This window comes from Quercus lobata, chromosome 11, assembly GCF_001633185.2.
Source record: "Quercus lobata isolate SW786 chromosome 11, ValleyOak3.0 Primary Assembly, whole genome shotgun sequence".
Classification (NCBI taxonomy): Eukaryota; Viridiplantae; Streptophyta; class Magnoliopsida; order Fagales; family Fagaceae; genus Quercus; species Quercus lobata.
Genome location: NC_044914.1, coordinates 45,298,473 through 45,319,879, shown reverse-complemented (window position 1 = coordinate 45,319,879; position 21,407 = coordinate 45,298,473). Strand labels below are relative to the sequence as shown.

The following is a 21,407-nucleotide window of genomic DNA, read 5'->3' as shown; positions in this document are numbered from 1 at the left end:
TGACACATCTCATTATAAAAATGTATAGAATGATGTTAGAGATATTACAAATTTGTGTCACAAATCACAAAAAATTCAAACATTTTATTATGTGGTTTAAGTTTATGAATTACATTTATTGCCACATCAATTTATGTATTTTATATCGTAAAGTTTGTAGTAATTTTAGTATTTTTCAATATCGTATTATAATAAATGGTTAAAAAAAGGGTTATGTACTATTTTTCTCACCTCCAAAAAGGTCTCCAATATGTTATATCAACAAAATCTCAATCCAATTGAAAACCTTAAAACTTTTTTAGGGAAAAAAAGTTGTTTTGATATTTTAATTTTTGTAAACCAATATTCTATTCATGATAGATTGTTAACATTACCCAATACCCACCTAATCTTTCACATGACCACACACCAAATAATCTCTCTCTCTTTCTTAACACCAAAATCAAAATTTATTATGATGCACCATCTTATCCAACACGAAGTAAACCTTTATTTTAATAGAATAATACATTTTTCTTTAATTATTTTTTTTTAAAATTTTTGAACCATGATATTTTTATTCTTTGATTAATATTGATTCCTAAAATTATTTTTTTAATTCACAAAATTTCTAGAATTAAATAAAATTTTATTTAATTGATATTTAAATGCAGTGGTCCTACCCTGATTACAACAGTTTTCCTAAAGCCCATGTTCAAGTGCCTAGTAAGTCGGTGGAAATCGTAATCCGGAGAGTGCAAGGATTAGCTTTTCCGTAAGAATTTTTGAAAGTTTGAGAATTCTATAAATACATGATATATAGTAGTTTAGTCTCTCACATTAATTACTCAGTTGTTTTTGTCTACACATCAATGGCTATTACCGAAGTTGTTAAAGTTGTGTTCAAGGAAAGAAGAAGCAGAGAAATCTCAGGAACGCTTCAAGTTTCTTATCACTCTAGTCTCTAGATATCAGAAAGGCCACCGGGACCTTGACGGCGTTCTACACAAAGATGTAGATATTTGAACTCGTTCCAGGCCATTGTTTTCAATCCGAGCTCCTACTGAGCTACTCTTGTTGCCGGCTTACCACCAGCACCGTGCCTACCTTTCACACGAGGTCGCAACGACCCTCACAACGCACCTCAATCTTGATCCTCAGATAAACTACTTCGTGACTCTCCAGATAGAGTCCCATGCAACAAAATTTATGGTCAAGAAACACCCTTTTGGCTACTCCATTAAGGCCGAGCTGGAACTCCTTCGGTTTGTAGAGTCAGTGACCGATAACGATGACGATGAAGATGTGGATTATGGTGCTTGCCCTGTATGTTTAGAGGATTTTTCTTCAACAGTTGGATCGAAGATGGTTATGACGGACTGCTCACATTATTTTCGCAAGTACGTCTTGTTTACTTCCTTGGTTAAAGAAGCAGAATTCTTGTCCCACATGCCGCGGTCGCGCCATGGAATAGTAGATGTTGAAGTTTTAGGATCTATTTGGTAATGTTATTTTAGTAATGTTGTTTGTATTTTTTGAAAATATGTATGAGTAAAAAAATGTGTGAAAATACGTGTAATATTGTTTAAAAATTGAAAACAGTTGTTTAAGTCCATGTACCAAACGGACCCTTAATTTTTTGATTTTTATTTTAGTAGTATAAAAAGTTTCTTGCTTTTTTTTTTTTCTTGGATGTTGAAGATTGAATTTCTTCTAGCATTTTATTTCAGTTGTGTAAAAAGTTTTTAACTTTTTATTATTATTTTTTTTTTAAAGATTCGCCCATGTGACGCTTTGAATATGAATAGATTTATATTTTACATTTTGCCTCACTCTCATCTTCTAATCAATGAAATGAAGAAGATATGATTCTATAGAAAATTATTGAATATTTTGGAGTATTATAAATGCATATTCTTTCTTCTTACATGAATTGTTGGTTACATTATAAATTTAATTAGTGTGAATTACTATTATGTAAGAGGATGGAGTATGCATTTATGATAGTTCGAGTTCTTTGGGACTTTAGGAGTGTTCTATAATTACTCTCTTTTCCAACTTCCACTTGTAAATTCATAAATTTCATAAATGAAATGTTTTCTCCATTTAATGTTAGATTTTCATGCACATCGCATAAGATTTTGGAGTTTTGTATAAATAGTTTTTCATTTAGCCTTTCACCTTACGCATAACACCTTATCATAAGTATTCCAATTTCACAAAATATCTAAAGGCCAAAAGAAAAGTAGGAATAGAGATATATGAAGATTGAGAAAATTGGTTATATTCCAAAAAAACCAAGAAAAAATATTATAGATGATATTAAAAAAAAATAAAAAGAGGGAAAAAAATCTACTCTTCCTTTGCTGATGGAGAAGAGGGCTAACAATAGCAAATATTACCTTCACTCACTCTCCTTTATGGGTTCAAGTATTGTGCTTACCCTTCCAGAATATGATTTTACTTCAACAGTTGAGTCGAAGATGTTTAATTATGACAAACTGCTCACATTATTTTCACAAGTCTTGCTTACTTCCTTCGTTAAAGAAGCAGAATTCTTGTCCCACATGCCGCCGTCGCGTAGTGGATATTGAAAATTGATTTTCTCCTTTGTATAACATATCAATTTACATATAAAAGCAGACAACTCATAAGAAATAGTATAAAATTTTGAAGTTTTTTTTTTTTTTTTTTTAGAAACAAACACACACATACACAAGGAAGAGGAAAAGATGTTCTAACACAAAAGCATACCACAACTCCACTCAAAAACCGTAGTAACTTTTAAGGGAGGGTGTGGCAAATTATACTACACACAACACACTCTCTTAAGTAATGTAGAACAATTATCCTTTTTTTGAGAAATAAACACACACACACACAAAGGAGAGGAAAAGGGGTTCTAACACAAAGGCACATCATAAAATTTTGAAGTTTTATATAAATAGCTTTTTATTTAGCCTTTCATCTCACCTCATCTTCTTATTAATGACCAGTCTAAGCTATTAATGTAAAATATTAAGAGATTTGATTTGGTTAAAAGGCCAAAAGAAAAATAGGAAGAGAGAGAAATATGAAGAGTGAGAAAATCTGTTAGATTCCAAAAAAGAAAAAAAAAATATTAAAGATGATATTTTTTAAAAAAAAAAAAAAAAAAAAAAAATATTAAAGATGATATTTAAAAAAAAAAAAAAAAAAAAACCTACTCCTCCTTTGCTGATGGAGAAGAGGGCTAACAACAGCAAATATTACCTTCACTCACTCTCCTTTCTAAATCCAAGTATATTGGGGGCTTACCCTTCAAAAATATGATTGAAGAAACTGGAAAAGACATTGATAGCAGGTTGGGTAGAGTTATTGAAGTTGACAAACAGTCATGGGAAGCAGATCAAGCTAAATTTATGTGGGTCAGGGTTGATTTGCAAATTGATAAACCATTAAGAAGTGGAGGATACATTACAAATGCAAAAGGGGAAAATTTTAGGTTACGTTCAAATATGAGAGATATTACAAATTTTGGGTTACATTCAAACATATATATGATGCCCACAATGATATAATAATACTAGAGATATTACAAATTTTAGTGTCACAAAAAAAAAAAAAAAAAAATCAAGCATTCATTTATTATGTAGTTTAAGTCCACCAATTACAATTATTTTTTTACCCTAAAAAAAAAATTACATTTATTTGCATAGCCATTTGTGTGTTTTATGCACGTAGTAAAGTTTGTAGAACTTTTAGCATTTTTCAAAATTGTATAATAATAAGTGGTTAAAAAAAAAAAAGTGTTATGTACTATTTTTCTCACTTCCAAAAAGGTCTCCAATATGTTATATATCTAGTACCAACAAAAACTCAACATAATCAACACAATTGAAAACAATAAACTCTTTTGGGGAATAGAATTATATATATATATATATATATATATATATATTATTCTTGAACCATGATATTTGATTATTTATATGAAATAAACTTTGCTTCGGTTAATATTGATTACAACAGCTTTCCTAGAGCCCAAGTTCTAGACTTCCAGTGCCTAGTAAGTCGGTGGAAATCATAGTCCGGGAAGTAAAAGGATTAGCTTTTCCGTTAGAATTTAGGAAAGTAGAAGAATTCTATAAATACATGATATATAGCAGTTTAGTCTCTCACATTAGTTACTCAGTTGTTTTGTCTACACATCAATGGCTATTACCGAAGTTGTTAAGGTTAAATTCAAGGAAGCAAGAAGCACAGAAGTCTCAGGAAAGCTCCTAGTTTCTTATCACTCTATATATCAGAAAGTCCACCGGGACCTTGACGACGGCGTTCTACACCTGGACGTAGAAATTGGAACTCGTTCCAGGCCATTGTTTTCACTCCGAGCTCCTACTGAGCTACTCTCGTTGCCGGCTTACCACTATGCCTACACATGAGGTCTCAACGACCCTCCTCGCAACGCACCTCAATCTTGATCCTCAGATAAACCACTCCGTGACTCTCCAGATAGCGTCACATGCAACAAGATTATTGATGGCCAAGGCACACCCTTTTGGCTATTCCCTTAAGGCCGAGCTGGAACTCCTTCGGTTTGAAGAGTCAGTGACCGATAACGATGACGATGAAGATGTGGATTATGGTACTTGCTCTGTGTGTTTAGAGGATTTTTCTTCAACAGTTGGGTCAAAGATGGTTGTGACGGACTGCTCACATTTTTATCACGCTTCTTGCTTACTTCCTTGGCTAAAGAGGCAGAATACTTGTCCCACATGCCGCCGTCGCGTCATCGAATAGTACTGAATCGATGTTGAATTTTTTTTTTCAGTTGTATAAAAAGTTTTTAGCTTTTTTTTTCTTCGAGCCATGGTGGATAATGTTGAAGATTGATTTTCTTCTTGCATTTTATTTCAGGTCTATAAAAAGTTTTTAGTTTTTTTTTTTTTTTAAATATGTTTTTTTAGATTATGCGTTTTTTAATTAATAGGTTTTTATTTAACATTTTACCTCACTCTCGACTTCTTATCAATGAAATACGGAAGATATTGATAAAAGATATGGTTCTATGGAAAATTATTGAATATTCTAAGAGTATCATAAATGTATTTTCTCTCTTCTTATATAAATTATTGGTTACATCATAAATTTAATTAATGAGAACTGCTTTTATGTGAGATGATAAAGTATACATTTATGGCACTTTTGATCATTGGGACTTTAGGAGTATTCTATAATTACTCCATTTAATGTTAGATTTTCATGCGAGATAGCATAGCATAAGATTTTGAAGTTTGTATAAATAGTTTTTTATTTAACCTTTCACCTTCATAACACCGACACGTTATTATAAGTATTCAAATTTCACAAAATATGATCAAAAGGCCAAAAGAAAAGTAGGAATAGAGAAATATGAAGAATGAGAAAATCGGTTAGATTCCAAAAAAAAGCAAAATAAATAAATAAATAAAAATTAAAAATGATATTAAAAAAAAAAAAAAAAAAAATCTACTCCTCTTTTGCTGTGGAGAAGAGGGCTAAAAATAGCAAATATTACCTTCACTCACTCTCCTTTATGGGTTCAAGTATGGAGCTTAACCTTCGAGAATATAACTGATGAAACTGGAAAAGACATTGGTAGCAGGTTGGTTAGAGTTATTGAAGTTGACAAACAATCATGGGAAGCAGATCAAGCTAAATTTATGTGGGTCACTGGGTCAGGGTTGATTTGTAGATTGATGAACCATTAAGAAGAGGGGGATACATTACAAATGCACAAGGGGGAAATTTATGGGTTACATTCAAATATGAGAGATTACAAATTTTGGGCTACGTTGGAATATATATAATGATGCCCAAAATGATATAATGATGTTAGAGATATTACAAATTTTGGTGTCACAAATCAAACATTAATTTATTATGTAGTTTAAGTCCACCAATTACATTTATTTGCATATCAATTTGTATGTTTTATGTAGTAAAGTTAGTAGAACTTTTAGCATTTTTCAAGATTGTATAATAATTAAGTGGTTAAAAAAAAATGTTAGGTACTATTTTTCTCACTTCCAAAAAGGTCTCCAATATGTTATATATCTAGTATCAACAAAAACTCAATGCAATTGAAAACCATAAATTCTTTTCGGGAAAAAATTGATTTGATACTTTAATTTTTGTAAACTAATATTTTACATGGTAGATGGTCAACATTACTCACCTAATCTTTTAAATGTATATCATTTTCTTAACACCAAAATCAAAATGTATTACAATGCATTACCTTATTTAATATAAAGTAAACCTTTGTTCTAATAGAATAATAATATTTTGTGTAAATTCTATTCTTAAACCATAATATTTGATTATTTATATGGAAATTAACTTTAGTCTGTTAATATTGATTCATAAATTTTTTTTAATTCACAAAATTTCCAAAATTAAATAAATTTATTTAATTGATATTTAAATACAATGGTCCTAACTTAGGACAGTTTTCCTAAAGCCCATGCTCTAGTTTCCTAGTAAGTCGGTGGAAATCATAATCCGTAACCTGCAAGGATTAGCTTTTCCGTTAGTACTTAGGAAAGTAAAGAGTATTCTATAAATACAAATTCTCTCTCTCTCACTCACTCTCATTGCTCTGTTTTTTTGTCTACACCATCAATGGCTATCACCGATCAAGTTGTTGACATTAAATACAGGAAAGGAAAAAGCATAGCGTTGGAAGCCTCAGGAACCCTACAAGTTTCTTACCGCACAAGGTATCAGAAAGGCCACCGGGACCTCGACGGCGCTCTACACTTGGACGTAGACATTCGAACCTTTTCCGAGCCTTTGTTTTCTCTCCAAGTTCCTACTCAGCTACTCTCGTTGCCGGCCTACCACCATGCCTACCTTTTACAAGAGGTCTCCAACACTCTCGCAATGCACCTCGACGTTGATCCTCAGATCAACTACTTCGTGGCTCTCCACATTGCGTCCCAGGCAACAGACTTGCTGACCAAGGCACACCCTTTTGGCTATTCCATTGCAGCCGAGGTAGAACTCATTGACATTGAAAAGTTGGGGGCTGATAATGATGATGATGAAGATGGTGAGGATTTTGGCACTTGCTCTGTGTGTTTAGAGGATTTTTCTTCAACAGTTGGGTCCACGATCGTTAGGACGGACTGCGCACATTTTTATCACGAGTCTTGCATTCTTCCTTGGTTGATGAGGCAGAATACTTGTCCCACATGCCGCAGTCAAATCTGCGAATAGTGGAGGTTGAAGTTTTATTTTCTTGAATTTTATTTCACTTGTGTAAATAGTTTGTGGCTTTTTTTTTTGTTTGGTGCCATAGTGGATGTTGAAGATTGATTTTGTTCTTGCATTTTATTTCAGTTATATAAAAAATTTCTATCTTTTTTTTTGAAATTCTATTATGAAATAGTAGAATTTTATATTTCTTTGTTCAAATGTTGTATTATTTTTGAGTTACTTGAGGAGTATATTTAGTTTTACAAATTAAAAATTATAGACCTTAAATCTAAAATTGTCAACCTCCAAAAGTTCACATTTTTTTCTTTTTAAGAAATACTCCTAAAAAAAGTAAAAAGAAATAATAAGAAGTTTTATATTAAAAATGTCAAATGTAAAAACCAAATATACATCTATGCCTGATTTTAAAAAGAAAAAGAAAAAAAAAAAGGCATGTGGTGGCATTTTTAGGGTCTAATTAGTTATGGTTACTTAAAAATATATTGGATTACAATTTTTTGTCTTCATTATTTTAGTGAAATATAATAAATAATCGAAAATAATTTTCCAAACATCATAACATGTATTATAAAATAACTAATAATGAACACCTGCAGTAAAAAAAACATTTAAAAAAAAAAAAAAAAAAAAAAAACCTTGTAAACAGACATTTATTACAGACTGATTCTAGTAACAGTAATGGAAAACTGCCTGTACAAAGACATGTTACATAAACTAAGATCAATAAGGAAATTTTCGCATGCCATTAAGCATTTGATTGGACATAATCAAGGACTCCATTGGAGAGATTATGCTTATACAGGTGCTTCCTTAGCAAAGAAAGAAAAACCAGAAAATGCAATTTAAAATGGATTACTGAAAAAGCATAAAAAACTGTTGTCAGTTTCAAAAACTACATTTAAGTTCATGAGCCAGCATACACAAACTAGTATGAACAGATGAAGATTCTTACTCAGGCAGATCGAAAGTAAGAAATACTTGAGCCTACTCCAGTGCTCAGACCTAGAATGATGCTAGGATCTATCTGAAAAATATATAGAAAAAAAGTTAAGAGCAGAACTATTTTGTATTCATGTCTGGATCATGACAATGGACAAAGATAGATGTGCATACAAACCTTTTGTACAGAACCCTTACATCTTCCCCTAACTGTGAACTTTCCAAGAAGAGATCACCGCACTCTTTCACGTCAATAGTCTCCACTTCAAAATCCTGATAACCACAATACTCATCCCATTCGAACCACATCTTGGAAATTAATTCCTTCTTGAAGCAAATGCTGTGATCTTCCTCCTCAAGTGAATCAGCTGCCACCAATCTATATACAAACACTTTCTTCTTTTGACCTGGTCGAAATGCACGACCTATAGCTTGGCGGGTCACTGAAGGATTCAGATGAATGTCCATTATTATAACACGGGATGCCCCAACCAAAGAAATACCCTCCCCACATGCCTTGATAGAGCCAAAGAACACTTTGGCATCAGGGGAATTGTTGAACTGCTCCATGGACCATTCGCGATGGTCAGAACTTGAATCACCTGTAATCACAAAGAGTTCTCTTCCAAGACTCCAACCCTTCATTTTCACTGCTAATCTCTCCAGAAATTTTAAGGGTAGGAGATACTGACTGAAAACCAGTAGCTTCTCTCCAGCAGATTCACATAAGCTAAGCATGTTGAGAAAGAATTTTGCTTTCACTCCCTCACTCACATCTAATTTCCCTATCATCTCATCCACCATATGATCAGATGCGTACTGATTCTCTGAGAAAGAATTCAGTTTTGGGTGAAGATAGACAGCACTCCCAACAGAGCTTATCTTGAAATTCCTCCCCATCTTCTTTAATTTCTGAACTTCAAGCTTCTGTCTTGAACTAAGATTCAGTATTACAGTAAAGTCAACAAGACCAGGAAGCTCATCTAGGAAATCCCCTTTATAGTAGTGAAGGATCTTGCTAGTCATCTCGCGCAGATCTTGTATGACTGTCACTTTCCTTCTAAAATCTTGGTCCTTCTGTAAAGTGTGTTCAACCAAGTCATAAAAGGCTGAATCAGAACCTGCTTTGAACTGCTTTCTTGCACCTGGTATATCTACTCTACTCATGATACGCTTCACAAGAGACCTAGAGGTTTCCATCCGCAGAAACTTTGGTCGAACAAGATTGATGATGTTGAACACTTCTTTGACGTGATTTTGGTAGAGGGTTCCTGACAGTACAACCTTTCTAGGTGTCTGAACTTTCGCGAGGGACTGCAACACGTCGGTGTTCTCATTTCTCGGAGTGTGCCCTTCATCCAGAATAAGAATTGAAGGAACCTTAAGAAGTATCTCTTGACATGAAGTAGAGATCTCACTGTTTCCATCATCACAAACAATAGTAGAAAATTGTTTGTAACCAAGAAATAGGATACTCTTATGCTCTACCCACTTATGCAACACCTCCAGTTGCTGAGATCGATTTTCTGCTTTGGCAGTGTAAAAATCATACAGTGGAATATCCTCTACTTGCCATGTCTTGAACTCCTTTTTCCATGTTGCCAAGATTCCTTTAGGAAGCACAACCAGTGGTCTAGCCTGTGGATATTTTCCCAGGAAACTTTGCATAAAACTGATTATCATAAATGTCTTTCCAGATCCAGGAGCATGGGCCAAGATACAGCCCCCAGGATTATCACCCACCAAGTTGCTAACAAGAAAATTGAAACCCTCCTCCTGATGAAGTTTCATTTGCTTCATATGCCTTGGATGGGCAGAGATATCAGTTACTGTCAGATCATCTTCAGAAAATTTAACTCCAACCATCTCAGTTGAGTCTCTGTCTTTGCCATTCCAAGAATCAGAAATGTGTGTTCGAGTACTCCTTTTGTACTGAAATAAAATGGAAATAATAATCAGAAAGGCTATTGGATTCCCAAAAAAAGACATTAGTTAACAAGGCATCAAAATATCCAAATATGGGCTCAAGCATATCCATTTATTACTGATGATTTTAATTTCAGAACCAGAAGTCAATAATATCAAGCATCAATTAACAGATCAACTTTTACCATAAAAGTAATAGCAACTATAACACTAGTATTTAGATATTAACAAAAAAAAGGCACCAGTTAGAACATCCAATTGCAATTTTAATTCTAATTCCATGCACACAGAGCTGATGCAGCCAAATTAGCAAACTAAAGGAGTACAGTAATATAAAATTTGAATAAATACACCAACAGAAAAATCTCACCTTATTGTACTGGAACTCAAATATGGTCTCAATTCCTCTGTCAATAACCCCACAAATGCGACAAAGATAACCAAGATCATCCTTTAAAACAAAAGAATGATCACAGTCCTCCTCACTTTCTCTCACTTCTACATCAGATGAAGGATCTAGAGCAAAATTCTAGTGAACCAGCATAAGATTAATGAAATATTAGAGTCAATAATGAAAAGTCAGTTATAAGTTTATAACTATTTCCCATAAGCAAAAGAGTGTTTCTCCGGTCTATTAAATTAACAAGGTAGACAACCATGCGCCTATTTTCTAGTTTTTGGTAATGCCAAGCATACACCTCAAAGTGAAACCTAGATTCTCATGATTGGGTATGAGTAATATTGCCTCAGCTTGTGTGGAAATTTCCATTCATAATAATTGAGCTGAAAATTAGTGAAGTTCTTGTTCCACAATTACCCCCACCCCAAGAAAAAAAATTTGAAAGTAAAATATAAATGTAAAGACAAACTAGAAAAGAGCTTATGCAATGCAAAGATAGCTGAGAAAAAATTACAGGAAGAAAGGTTTAATAGAAGAAAATAACTTGGATGTATGTTAAACTGGACCTTGCTCTGATATTATGTTAAATTACCTATTGTCTCAAAAGCTTGAGCTATTCGGATATGGTAAATGTAATCATTTAACCAATACTTATAACAAGAATGATTATACATAATTGTACCTTTGAACATTCCAATGCCATTGACATCTCCTTCCAAATATCTTGCAGCCCGTCATTTTCAGTTTCAGTTTGATAATTGTCTTCATCTTCTACGCCAACATAAACACCTTTTTCTTTCTTGATTTCAAGTTCACCTCTTGCTTCTTCTTGTTGAGTTCCGCCTTTTGCAGGGTAACTAAGGGATTGAGCTCCGCCTTTTGCATGGTTACTAAGTGGAATATGATAGTCCTACCAATAATGGAAGAATAGGATAGATATGTCATTAGAACAATAAATTGCACTAATTTTGAAATTCTAGGAACAAAAAAATAATGTCCTTTTGCTGATTCTGACAATTAAATTTGCAAATGGTAACACCTAAACTGAAGCACCCAAACTGAAAATAAAATAACACCCAGCATATTGAAAATGAGATGAAATTTCATGCAATTAATTACAAAAGAACACAAATGGAAAGAAGAGTAAATTATAAATCATATTTCACATAGTTGAAAACATACAGAAATAAAAACCCTTCCCAGGGAAAAAGGGGAACAGAAATAGAAAACAGAACCAAATCATTGACAAACACACACACCCAGCCACAAAATTAACATTCCGACACAGGTTAAGAATTAAAATATTCTGTGCGGGATGGTCAAACAGATTGTCAAGTAAGGCTCCAGGAGAATATTATTATTGGACCAGATCATCAGGCTTGAGCAGACGTGCTAATCCCATGTCAAAACAAACCATAACAGTGCTGCTCTATCAAAGACAATGCATTTAAAGATCCCACATGAGCAACTTCTAATGTCAAGGAAATGCAAAGACTAGAAATATCATTGCATTACAAATTGTACGTATACACTTCACTGATACACTAAACTTATTCACACCAAAACTGTTGCTTACTAGAGGCACTGCATTACATTCTCACGTTGCAAAAGATACATTCATGGTAAAAATGTTCACTTCACTAATAAAAAGCATAAAATGTTTTTGGGCATGAGATAATGCATGGTAAAAATGTTCACATCACTATTAAAAAGCATAAAATGTTTTTGGCCTTAGATTGCACTATATTTTGTCTACATAGTGAATGAATGACCTCCAGTTTACAATTGTATAAAAATTAATTCGAACCATCAAAACTCATGCCGAGAAAAAAGTATGGTTAGAAACAACATTTGATACAGCAAACTACAAAATTCATGCATTTGAGGTATGTTGCAACCCAAAATCAATAGATCCACCTTTTACACTACTATGGGAAGAGAACATGCACTGCAAAAAGAATCTCCACTTGATCCAAGGGAAAAAAAAAATTTTTTTTTTTTGGGGGAAAATGACTCGTTTTCTAGAAAGCAATTTCCCAAAAATGACCAGTTTTCTTGTGTTTAATTACAATCTTGAAAATGAGCCCCAAAAAAAAGCATTTTCTGTTGTTTTACTCACACAAAAATCAGGAATATTTCTTGTAATTCAAATGATTACATGAATAATAACCTTCACATCAAGAGCCTTGAATTTCAATAGCATTGCCTGGTCTCCTTTACGAGGTCAATCAGGGTTCACCCCCCAATTGTTGGAAACAATTAAAATTAAATAATAAATTTAAAAAAAAAAAAAGTATAAAGAAAGGGACTGGTTCACAAAAATTCCCTTTCTTTAAATAATAAATTAAAGAAAGGGAATTTTTGTGAACAAACTCCCACTTCCCCCCCCCCCTGAGTATGTGATGAGTGATGAAATATTTTCTTGTAATTCAAATAATTACATGAACAAAAACCTTCATGCCAAAGAACTTGTAATTCAGTAGCATCAGCAGTGTTTGGTCTCCTTTATGAGGAGTACCCCGAGTTTAGCCACCCACTTGTAGTAACAACTGAATTAAAACAAGGAAAAAAAAAAAAAACAAAAACAAAACAAAATGGTGTGGGTATTTCAGAGCTTCAAATGAAGAAAACATACCTCAAATTCAAAATGTTTGCAAAAAAAAGGGGTGGGAAATGGATTGGTTTGAGAAAGAAAAAAAGTCTTTTCAAAGAAAAAAAAAAATGAGTCTTTGAAGAGAAAGAAGCTTGTGTAGTACAAACACAGACTAGACACAAATATGGTGGAATGCATGCATATCAGAAATAAGCTTAAAGCTTAATCTAGATACCTTTTAGATGATTTTTCAACTTAGGGTTATATCTCTATATGGCATGCATCTGACATGCATCTCATTCATATCCACATGCATCAAATATAATATGGTCTCCTTTAGGGAAGTATTCATGCTTTGGAAGAAATGTGCTTGTGCAAGGTAGAAATGACTTAGAAGAACATGTGATATATTAGGAATTTTGTTATTTTTCTTAATGAGATAAATTTTAATGTTAACCATTAAGATTGCAAAAGACCTTCATTTTTAATGCATCTAATAAAATCAGCAGACAAGTTGGTGTGAATGTACTGGATAGTAAATGGATTATGAAATAGCATCAGCACATTGGATGACAATTTTAAATTATATGACTGGAAAATGAATGATGTAAAATGGTGTTTCATATTTTTTTATGAATAAAATAATTTTATTCAAAAGAGAGATTAGACCAAATACACAATACACGTACTGGAAAACTTGAAAGAATTACAATCTCAAACTCAAGAGGGTCTACAAAGTCCAAAATTTAAACATTTTATAAATGAGACAGTTCTTGATCTCAGGTGATCTTGAAAGTTGCAAGTATTGTGGGCATAACAAGCCCACGTAACCAAACAATCTTTCGGATGAGTCAAATTCTCTCCTTTCATTTATACCTACAATAACTATCCTTTGGAGGAACCACTACAAGAACCAATGGTGGATATCAACTTTGAACCATTCCTATGCCTAATGAGCCAAATCATCTTTTTTCATTTACACCTACAAGAACCACTGCGGTCTTTAAACGAGCCAAATCATCTTCTTTCATTTATCCCTACCAGAACCACTACGCTCTTTAAACTAAAGTCAAACTTCTGACGATGACTAGTTCCAAATCATAGCATAAAAGAAATAATAATAATCCAATTCATTAATGTATTCCCTTAATTTTCTGCAAATGCTTATTAATCAATAGTAGAACCTAAACTAGCATGTCAGGGTCATCCTCAAATAATATTGCAAAAACACTGAAAAATTCCAGGCATTTGCAAAACTGCATATCAAAGCAAAGAAAAAGGAGGCAATCTAACAGAAAATGGCAGCCACACTAGTCTATATGTTTTAAGAAGCAAGATGAATAAATAGATTACATGAAAACTCTTAATCTGATGTATAACAAATCAAATGCAGATACCTTAGGACATTCTAATGCGACTATCACCCCATTCCACATATTCACCAGACCATCATCTTCAGCATCTGTTTGAAGGTTATGTTCCTCTTTCTAATGAGAATGGTTATTGTCTTCCTCAATCACTATGCCCTCTCCTGAGCCATCATATATATCTTTATCTATCCTCATATCAATTTCATCAGTAACATTTCTTACCTTTTTGCTGGGAGCTTTGCTTTGCTTATATTCCAGCCTATCATTTACATTATTAGTTTCATAATTACTTTCTTTCTCCCAAAATGACTGGTGACTGTTTTCCTCAACCACTACATCTTCTGCACCAAAGTTTCCACCTTTATCTATCCTAATATCAAATTTACCATTTATGCTTTCCACTTTATCCCTTACAGCTTTGCTCCTTAGAATATCCTGAACCAGAATATAATAACCACACCAATTACAATGAAGCAAAGAAAAAAAAAAGAATAATAATGCAAAAGAAACTCAAAAGCAAGAATATTTTAGTTTTAGCACAAGTAATAATGATCTTCCTAATTCAACAAAGGGATTCCACATAGTGTGTTACATATCACTTGCTATGAACACATCTTAAACAAGGTGACTGTTCAGCTGATAAGTTTAAGTTTAGACCCCCTGCACTATTTTTAATATGGTAGTTAGCCAGCAATGGTTAGACAAAGGGGGTAGTGATGCCGGACCATATCAAATGGGGGATAAAGGAGAAAACTGAACAAAAGGAAAATGATAAAACCCACCGAGGTGGAATCAGAACCCAGCAATTGGAAATTTTCCAATTCAAAATTTCATGTCATCAAGTCTCCATTACATGTTTATTGGAGCCTTTTTTTAAATAGGCTTTCAAAGAGTACATCAATAAGGAAAGTAATTCAAACATAAAACATAACCCCAAAAAATCCTAACCAACAGTAACAACCAAATTTTAAAAGAAAACTAATTCAAAAAATAAAATCTAGTATCTCAAAGGAAATTTGAAAGAAAAAATTATGAAATAATTCTGGTGCTCCTTGCATCAGGTAGCCAACCATAGCTCTTCAGAAAGTTATCAAAGCAAAATAATGGAGGCAATATTTACAGAAAATGGCAGCCGCACTAGTCTATATGTTTTAAGAAGCAAGATTAATGAATAAATGACGTGAAAAGTCTTAATATCATGAATAACAAGCCAAACAAAGACATTTTGGGACATTCTAGTGCAATTGTCATCTTCTTGCATATATTTGCCAAGCCATAATCTTCAGCATCCATTTAAAGATTATGTTCCTCTTTCTGATGAGTTTAGTGATTGTCTTCCTCAATCACCACATCATCTCCTGAGCCAACATACGTACCTTTTATCTACCCTGATCAATTTCATCAACCACATTTCTCACCTCTTTTCTTGGAGCAATACTTCGTATATCTTCCAGCCTATGATCTACAGTATAAGTTTCATAATTACTTTCTTTTTCCTGAAATAACCAGAGACTGTCTTTCTCAATCATTACATTCTCTGCACCAAAATTGCCACTTTATCTGTCCTAATATCAAACTTTACTAATCATGCTTTCTACTTGTTCCTTTACAACTTTGCTCAACAGAAGATCCTGAACCAAAAATTATCATAATCACGCCAATAAATAATATGCTGCAAAGAAAAAATATGGATAGGACAGGAATAACAGGGCAAAGGAAATTAAAAGCGAGATTATATTAGTTTGGCATAGTAATAATGATCTTCTTAATCTAATGCAGGCATTCCACAAAGAAATATAAGTTGGTCAGTTTGCTTTGAACGCATGTTTAGGTAACTCTTCAGCTGATAATTTTAGACCACCTGCACTATATTTTGTATTTGGTCATTAGCCAGCAATGGTTTACAAAGGAAGGTAGCAAAAAAGAGATCACAAAACATTTGCAGAACTTCAAACCGAAGTTATTAAAGGAAAGAAAATGGAGGCTATTTTTACAGAAAAAGGAAGCCACACTAGTCTATATGTTTTGAGAAGCAAGATTAATGAATAAATGACATGAAAACTCTTAATACAAAGATTAACATCAAACACAGATACCTCGGAACATTCTGATGTGACTGCCATCTTCTTGCATATATTCTCCAGACCATTGTCTTCAGCATATGTCTGAAGATTATATTCCTCTTTTTGATGAATTTGATGATTATCATTCTCAATCACCACATCATCTCTAGAGCCATCATATTCATCTTTTTCAATCCTGATATCAACTGTATAAGACACATTTCGTACCTCTTTGCTCGGAGCTTTTCTTTGTATATCTTTCAGGCTATGGTCTGCAGTATTAGTTTCATAATTACTTTCTTTTTCCTGAAATGGCTGGTGACTATCATCATCAATCTCTACATCATCTTTTGCACGAAACTTATTAATATTAACTTTTCCATTCATGCTTTCTACTTGTTCCTTTACAACTTTGCTCTTTTGAATATTCTGAACCAAAAATCATAACAGCACCATTTAATATAAGGCAATGAAAAACAATTAGCGAGGACAATGAACAATGAAGCAAAGGATACTTAAATGCAAGAATAGTTCAGCATAAGTAATAAAGATCTTCTTAGTTCAACACAGGCATTCCACAGTCAGTTATATAAGTCTGTCAACTTGCTTTGAGCACATGTTATACAAGGTAACTCTTTAGCTGATAAATTTAGACCCCCTGCATTTCTTTTAGGTCATTAGCCAGCAATCATTACACAAACGAAAGTAGCCTTACCCTATACAGACAATAAACTTTATCAACCCCAGTGAAAGCAGGACATAATCCCAGGTCTCTAGTACAAACACCTTGGTAGAGAAGCCCTTACAGTGCTGCACTGTCAGGCATGCAAGTATCAGTTACATGTACAGGAAAAACTTACCATGGAATCCTTCATGAGAAGTTTTCCGACAGGCTTCAACACAACCTTCTGATATATATTAGAACGCCTCTGATGTTCACCGTCTTCATCATCTGAACTAAGATCTACAACAGTTGGAACTACTGCAGGGGCATCAATCATCATACAGTCATCCTCTACATCAATGATATTTTTATGTGTGAGATGAGTGGCCCTCTGATTCACTAACTTACCGGGCTCTTTACTCCTGTTGTTTGACACATTTGAACGTGTAAAGGGAAGCCTAGGATTTCTTGCAACATCATGCTTCAGCAATTGTGACCTTCGTGCACAAAGGGCCTCTATTTCTTTCCCCACACTTCCAAACATACTTGTATCCAACACTTGCACCAAATTGGGAGTGTCAGATGGTTCCGAATCATTAAGAATTCTTGATGTGGCCTGTTGTTGCTTGTGTTTAAAATTATCATGCTTAGTCACAGGATATGATCTGTGGCCATAATCTCCTCCTTCAGAACTTATTTTCAATCTTTTGTATACCTTGGAATGCAACTCTATTTTCAACATAAAAATCATCAGAATCTTTTTCCCTTGATAATCAAATCATCAGAATTTTAGAAGCTCAACACCAACAGAAGCAATCAAATAGAAGCATTATGGAACCAAAAAAAGTTCATAAGACTTCATCATAACTAGTCCCAGTACGTCATAAACAAAAGAAACCAATGTCATAATAAATTTGGACTAACATAAACACCTTTGCCATAACTGGAAAGTTCCTAAAAGGCAAGTTTTATATACACGTCATAATTAACAACAATAGAGAGAGTATATCAAAGCATAGCAATGATTGCAGATTTACAACATACTTAAAATTTATTCAGTAAGTTACAATGTACATACTGCTGAAACCATTTTTGTGGAAATTGCAATTTCATCATTGTATCTGATGTGCTGCATTATCAAACATGTACACAGAGCTACGGAGTTTCAAACATATCCCACAAGACAATATACAAGCAATTTGCCAGCATAAGTGGTAGAGCATGTTGTAGACGCCTGTTAATCATACAAAGGTTGACTGCAAAATATAACTTTAATGACAATAAGGCCTTACATTTCTCTCAACTCATGACCAATGAAAACTCAATTAGCTCCATTCAATTTAATTTAATATATAGCTTGAGAAAAATCTTCCTGTAAAGGGATACTCTCAGAGATCCTACTCATCTCACTGATTTTTTTTTTTTTTTTTTGGGGGGGGGGGGGGGGGGGGGGTGGGATCATGCAGAAAATTATTTGATTAGTAAGTTACTCACATTCGGTGCGTACTGAACTCACAAACTTAGTTTCCACACATTCTATGGGTTTTGAACTCACGACCTCACTCTCTACGTTCTTGTCAAAACGAAAGTATCATTTGAGCGAGAGCTCACTGGGCTATAGCAAAAGTCACAGCCACTGCACAAACCTCCCACTTTTAGTGATTGATAGACAGCAATACAGCATTACCCAATTTTCTTTTGCAAAACCTTTTTCCCAGGAAATAGTTTTCTCCTAGAAAAACATAGCCTTGTACCAACTTTCTTCTACATGTACAAAATGGAACATGCTTAAGAAAATAAAAAGTAAAAAAAAAAAAAAATTCTCATACAAACAGTAGCTAGAAAACATATAACATGATAAAAAACAACCAAAATGTGCACAACCAGGAATCCAAAATAGACAAAACTAAAAGGAACCCAACATTTTATTACAATAAACCGATAAAGCCAAATGGGTTTTGTAATAACTTGCCTGGAGCTGAACTTGGATAATCAATATCTGGGTCCATAGCTTACTATTCAATAAATCAATAAAAAGAGTCAATATAATATTATAAATTCTTTCTTGACAAAGAAGGAAAGAACAAAAACTTAACATGCTTAAATTAAAACTACATTAAATATATTATCATTTTTCTCTATTCCTTATTATACCCAAAAAAAATATATAGCTTTATTACATTATGAAAAATTTAAAGAAATCAAAAAAAAAAAAAAATGTATAAAAACTCACAACTTTCTTCCTTCTCTGTTTTTCTGAGATATTCTGTTGTGTTGTGTAGAGAGGTCTGTGTCTTCAAGTTTCAATCAGCAAAATCTAAAGTGGGTCCCCATGCATTTGACGTGGCCATCAGCTGATATTTAAAAAATAAATAAAGTTCTTACCATTTAAAAAAAAAATTATAAAAAAAATTGAGAGACCCATATAACAATAAATTTTAATGTTGTGAAATTTTGTTGTGCTTCTGAAGCATTCTATTTTTTTATTATAATAATAAATTTTAATGTTGCGAGATTTTGTTATGTTTCGGAAGCGTTTTTATTATTATTATTATTATTATTATTATTATTATTTTTATTATTATTATAAAAAAATAAAAAATAAAAAGGTAAGATTTGGGTAATCTCTTGATGAAATGAAACAGGCGATATAAACTTGGATTTAAAGGGGGTCATGGTTGAAACCTTCAAAGGCTAAAACGGCGCAGTTGGATGCTTATTTTTTGGTGAATTGGTAGAATATTCAAAATTGATATAATTTTTTAGTGTTTGCTCCTTTTTGCCAAACTGTTATTTCTCTAAAATTGATATTTTATTTTTCATAGTTTAAATTAAATAATTACTATAAATTGAAAATATTTATTTTTTGAAATTTTAAATGACAACAAAAAATAAATTCTTAAAAAATTTATTTCCCTAAAAGTAGAAGGAAAAAAAAAAAAAACCGTTAGTAATAGGTAAGTTAATATTGTTCCAAATAATCTTAAACAAATAAGAGAAATTCATGTTAATTATGTGTTCTCTTAATAACTACTTACATTAGCCATAACCTTTTTTGCTAAAGAGTTTTGTAATCTCTTTTTTTTTTTTTTTTTTAGTTTTATGGGAATAGTCTTGTAATTGGTATTGCCTAATTTTGTTAATAAAAAGAACCAATGTTTGAATCCCTTTTCTCACTTAATGTAACAACTAAATTATTTATTAAAAAAAATTAAAAATTGGGGGATGCGGGAAAGGGCTCTTTTTCAAATCATTTGTAAATTGTAATGAGTAACGGCACAAAATTAGAGATGGAGTGAGAAGTTCATCTTAGGGGAGAATATAAATTTTGGAACCAAAAATGAAAAATATACAAAGATTTAAGACTAAATTAATACATGAAAATTAAAACTACTATATATTAATAAAATAAAACAAAATAATTGTATGTCAATTCATTTCAAATCAATCATCTATCAAACTTTTCTAACAGTTTTTGTTTTTTAATCTCAAAAGTCATATATAAGTGATTCTAAACTAAATTATGCATCCCTTTCAATATATAAAATCAAAGAGTTCTTTAGAAAACCATCTTTACTTTTTGTTACAAAATTTAGTTTTGACAATATCCACTCTCTTCCATAGCTGAAAATTCTTGTTTTGTAGTTGCAATAACAAAAGTAAGAGTAAGCATAATTGTAACTGTGGGTCCGAGAGTTCTGCAGTCCGGCCCAAACTCTATCTGGGCCCAGGGCCCGTGCCGAGGAGGTACCTTGCCGAAGACGAATGATCAGTGGCCGAGCTAGCAAGGGGAACGGCTGAGAACTTACCCTGTCCTCGGCATTCCATAGCTTCAACAGGAAGACCAACACCCTGGTGTAGGCAATCCCCGAACAGCCCCCTCAAGGGGATGTGAACGGAATGGGGCCCAAAGGGAAGCAGGGTGTGAACTCGGACCAAGGAAAGTGCGTCCCACCCCCTTCAGTAAATGCACCTGCCAATATCCAGAGCTGGTTAATGAGAAAAGACGTTTGGGCGGTGCAAACGTCGGTCCATGCAACTAATAGAAAGTTAGACGGGACGGTTGATGGGATGGATACAGAAGTAAGCTCCTGCCTAACCTACAAGTGGAGGGTCAGGATCAACCAAGACGGACTATATAATAAAAAGGAAGGTGTACCAATAAAGGGGTTGGGAAAAATGGCCAAAAACCAGAGCCTCCCAGCCCACCTCCAGGAGAAAGACTCCAGGG

The 21,407-nt window shown here is 33.3% G+C and overlaps 2 protein-coding genes across 5 annotated transcripts; one reads left to right on the top strand and one right to left on the bottom strand.

Annotated features, from left to right (window-relative positions):
* The first annotated feature begins 6,470 nt into the window (after positions 1 to 6,470).
* On the top strand, positions 6,471 to 7,221 carry LOC115966964 (probable E3 ubiquitin-protein ligase ZFP1). The gene has a single exon (XM_031086085.1). It carries the CDS (start codon positions 6,625 to 6,627, stop codon positions 7,219 to 7,221), a length of 597 nt encoding a protein of 198 aa, XP_030941945.1. The 5' UTR covers positions 6,471 to 6,624.
* Positions 7,132 to 19,886, bottom strand: LOC115967768 (protein CHROMATIN REMODELING 35-like). 4 transcript variants are annotated; one of them, XR_004086546.1, is made up of 11 exons: positions 19,862 to 19,886; positions 19,410 to 19,530; positions 19,149 to 19,191; positions 17,585 to 17,905; positions 17,373 to 17,494; positions 16,546 to 16,941; positions 11,169 to 11,396; positions 10,457 to 10,615; positions 8,339 to 10,092; positions 8,174 to 8,245; positions 7,132 to 7,211 (listed from the first exon to the last, which is right to left on the bottom strand). XR_004086546.1 is itself a non-coding variant. In XM_031086906.1 (10 exons), the coding sequence occupies exons 3-10, from the start codon at positions 19,183 to 19,185 to the stop codon at positions 8,242 to 8,244; spliced, it is 3,021 nt and encodes a 1,006-aa protein (XP_030942766.1). In that variant the 5' UTR covers positions 19,186 to 19,191; positions 19,410 to 19,530; positions 19,862 to 19,886; the 3' UTR covers positions 7,863 to 8,241. The 4 variants fall into 4 exon arrangements, 2 of the variants coding, with proteins under 2 accessions (XP_030942766.1, XP_030942767.1); XR_004086547.1 differs by lacking the exon at positions 7,132 to 7,211 and adding an exon at positions 7,863 to 8,076; XM_031086906.1 differs by lacking the exon at positions 7,132 to 7,211 and having other exon boundaries at positions 7,863 to 8,245.
* Between the last annotated feature and the right edge of the window lie 1,521 nt (positions 19,887 to 21,407).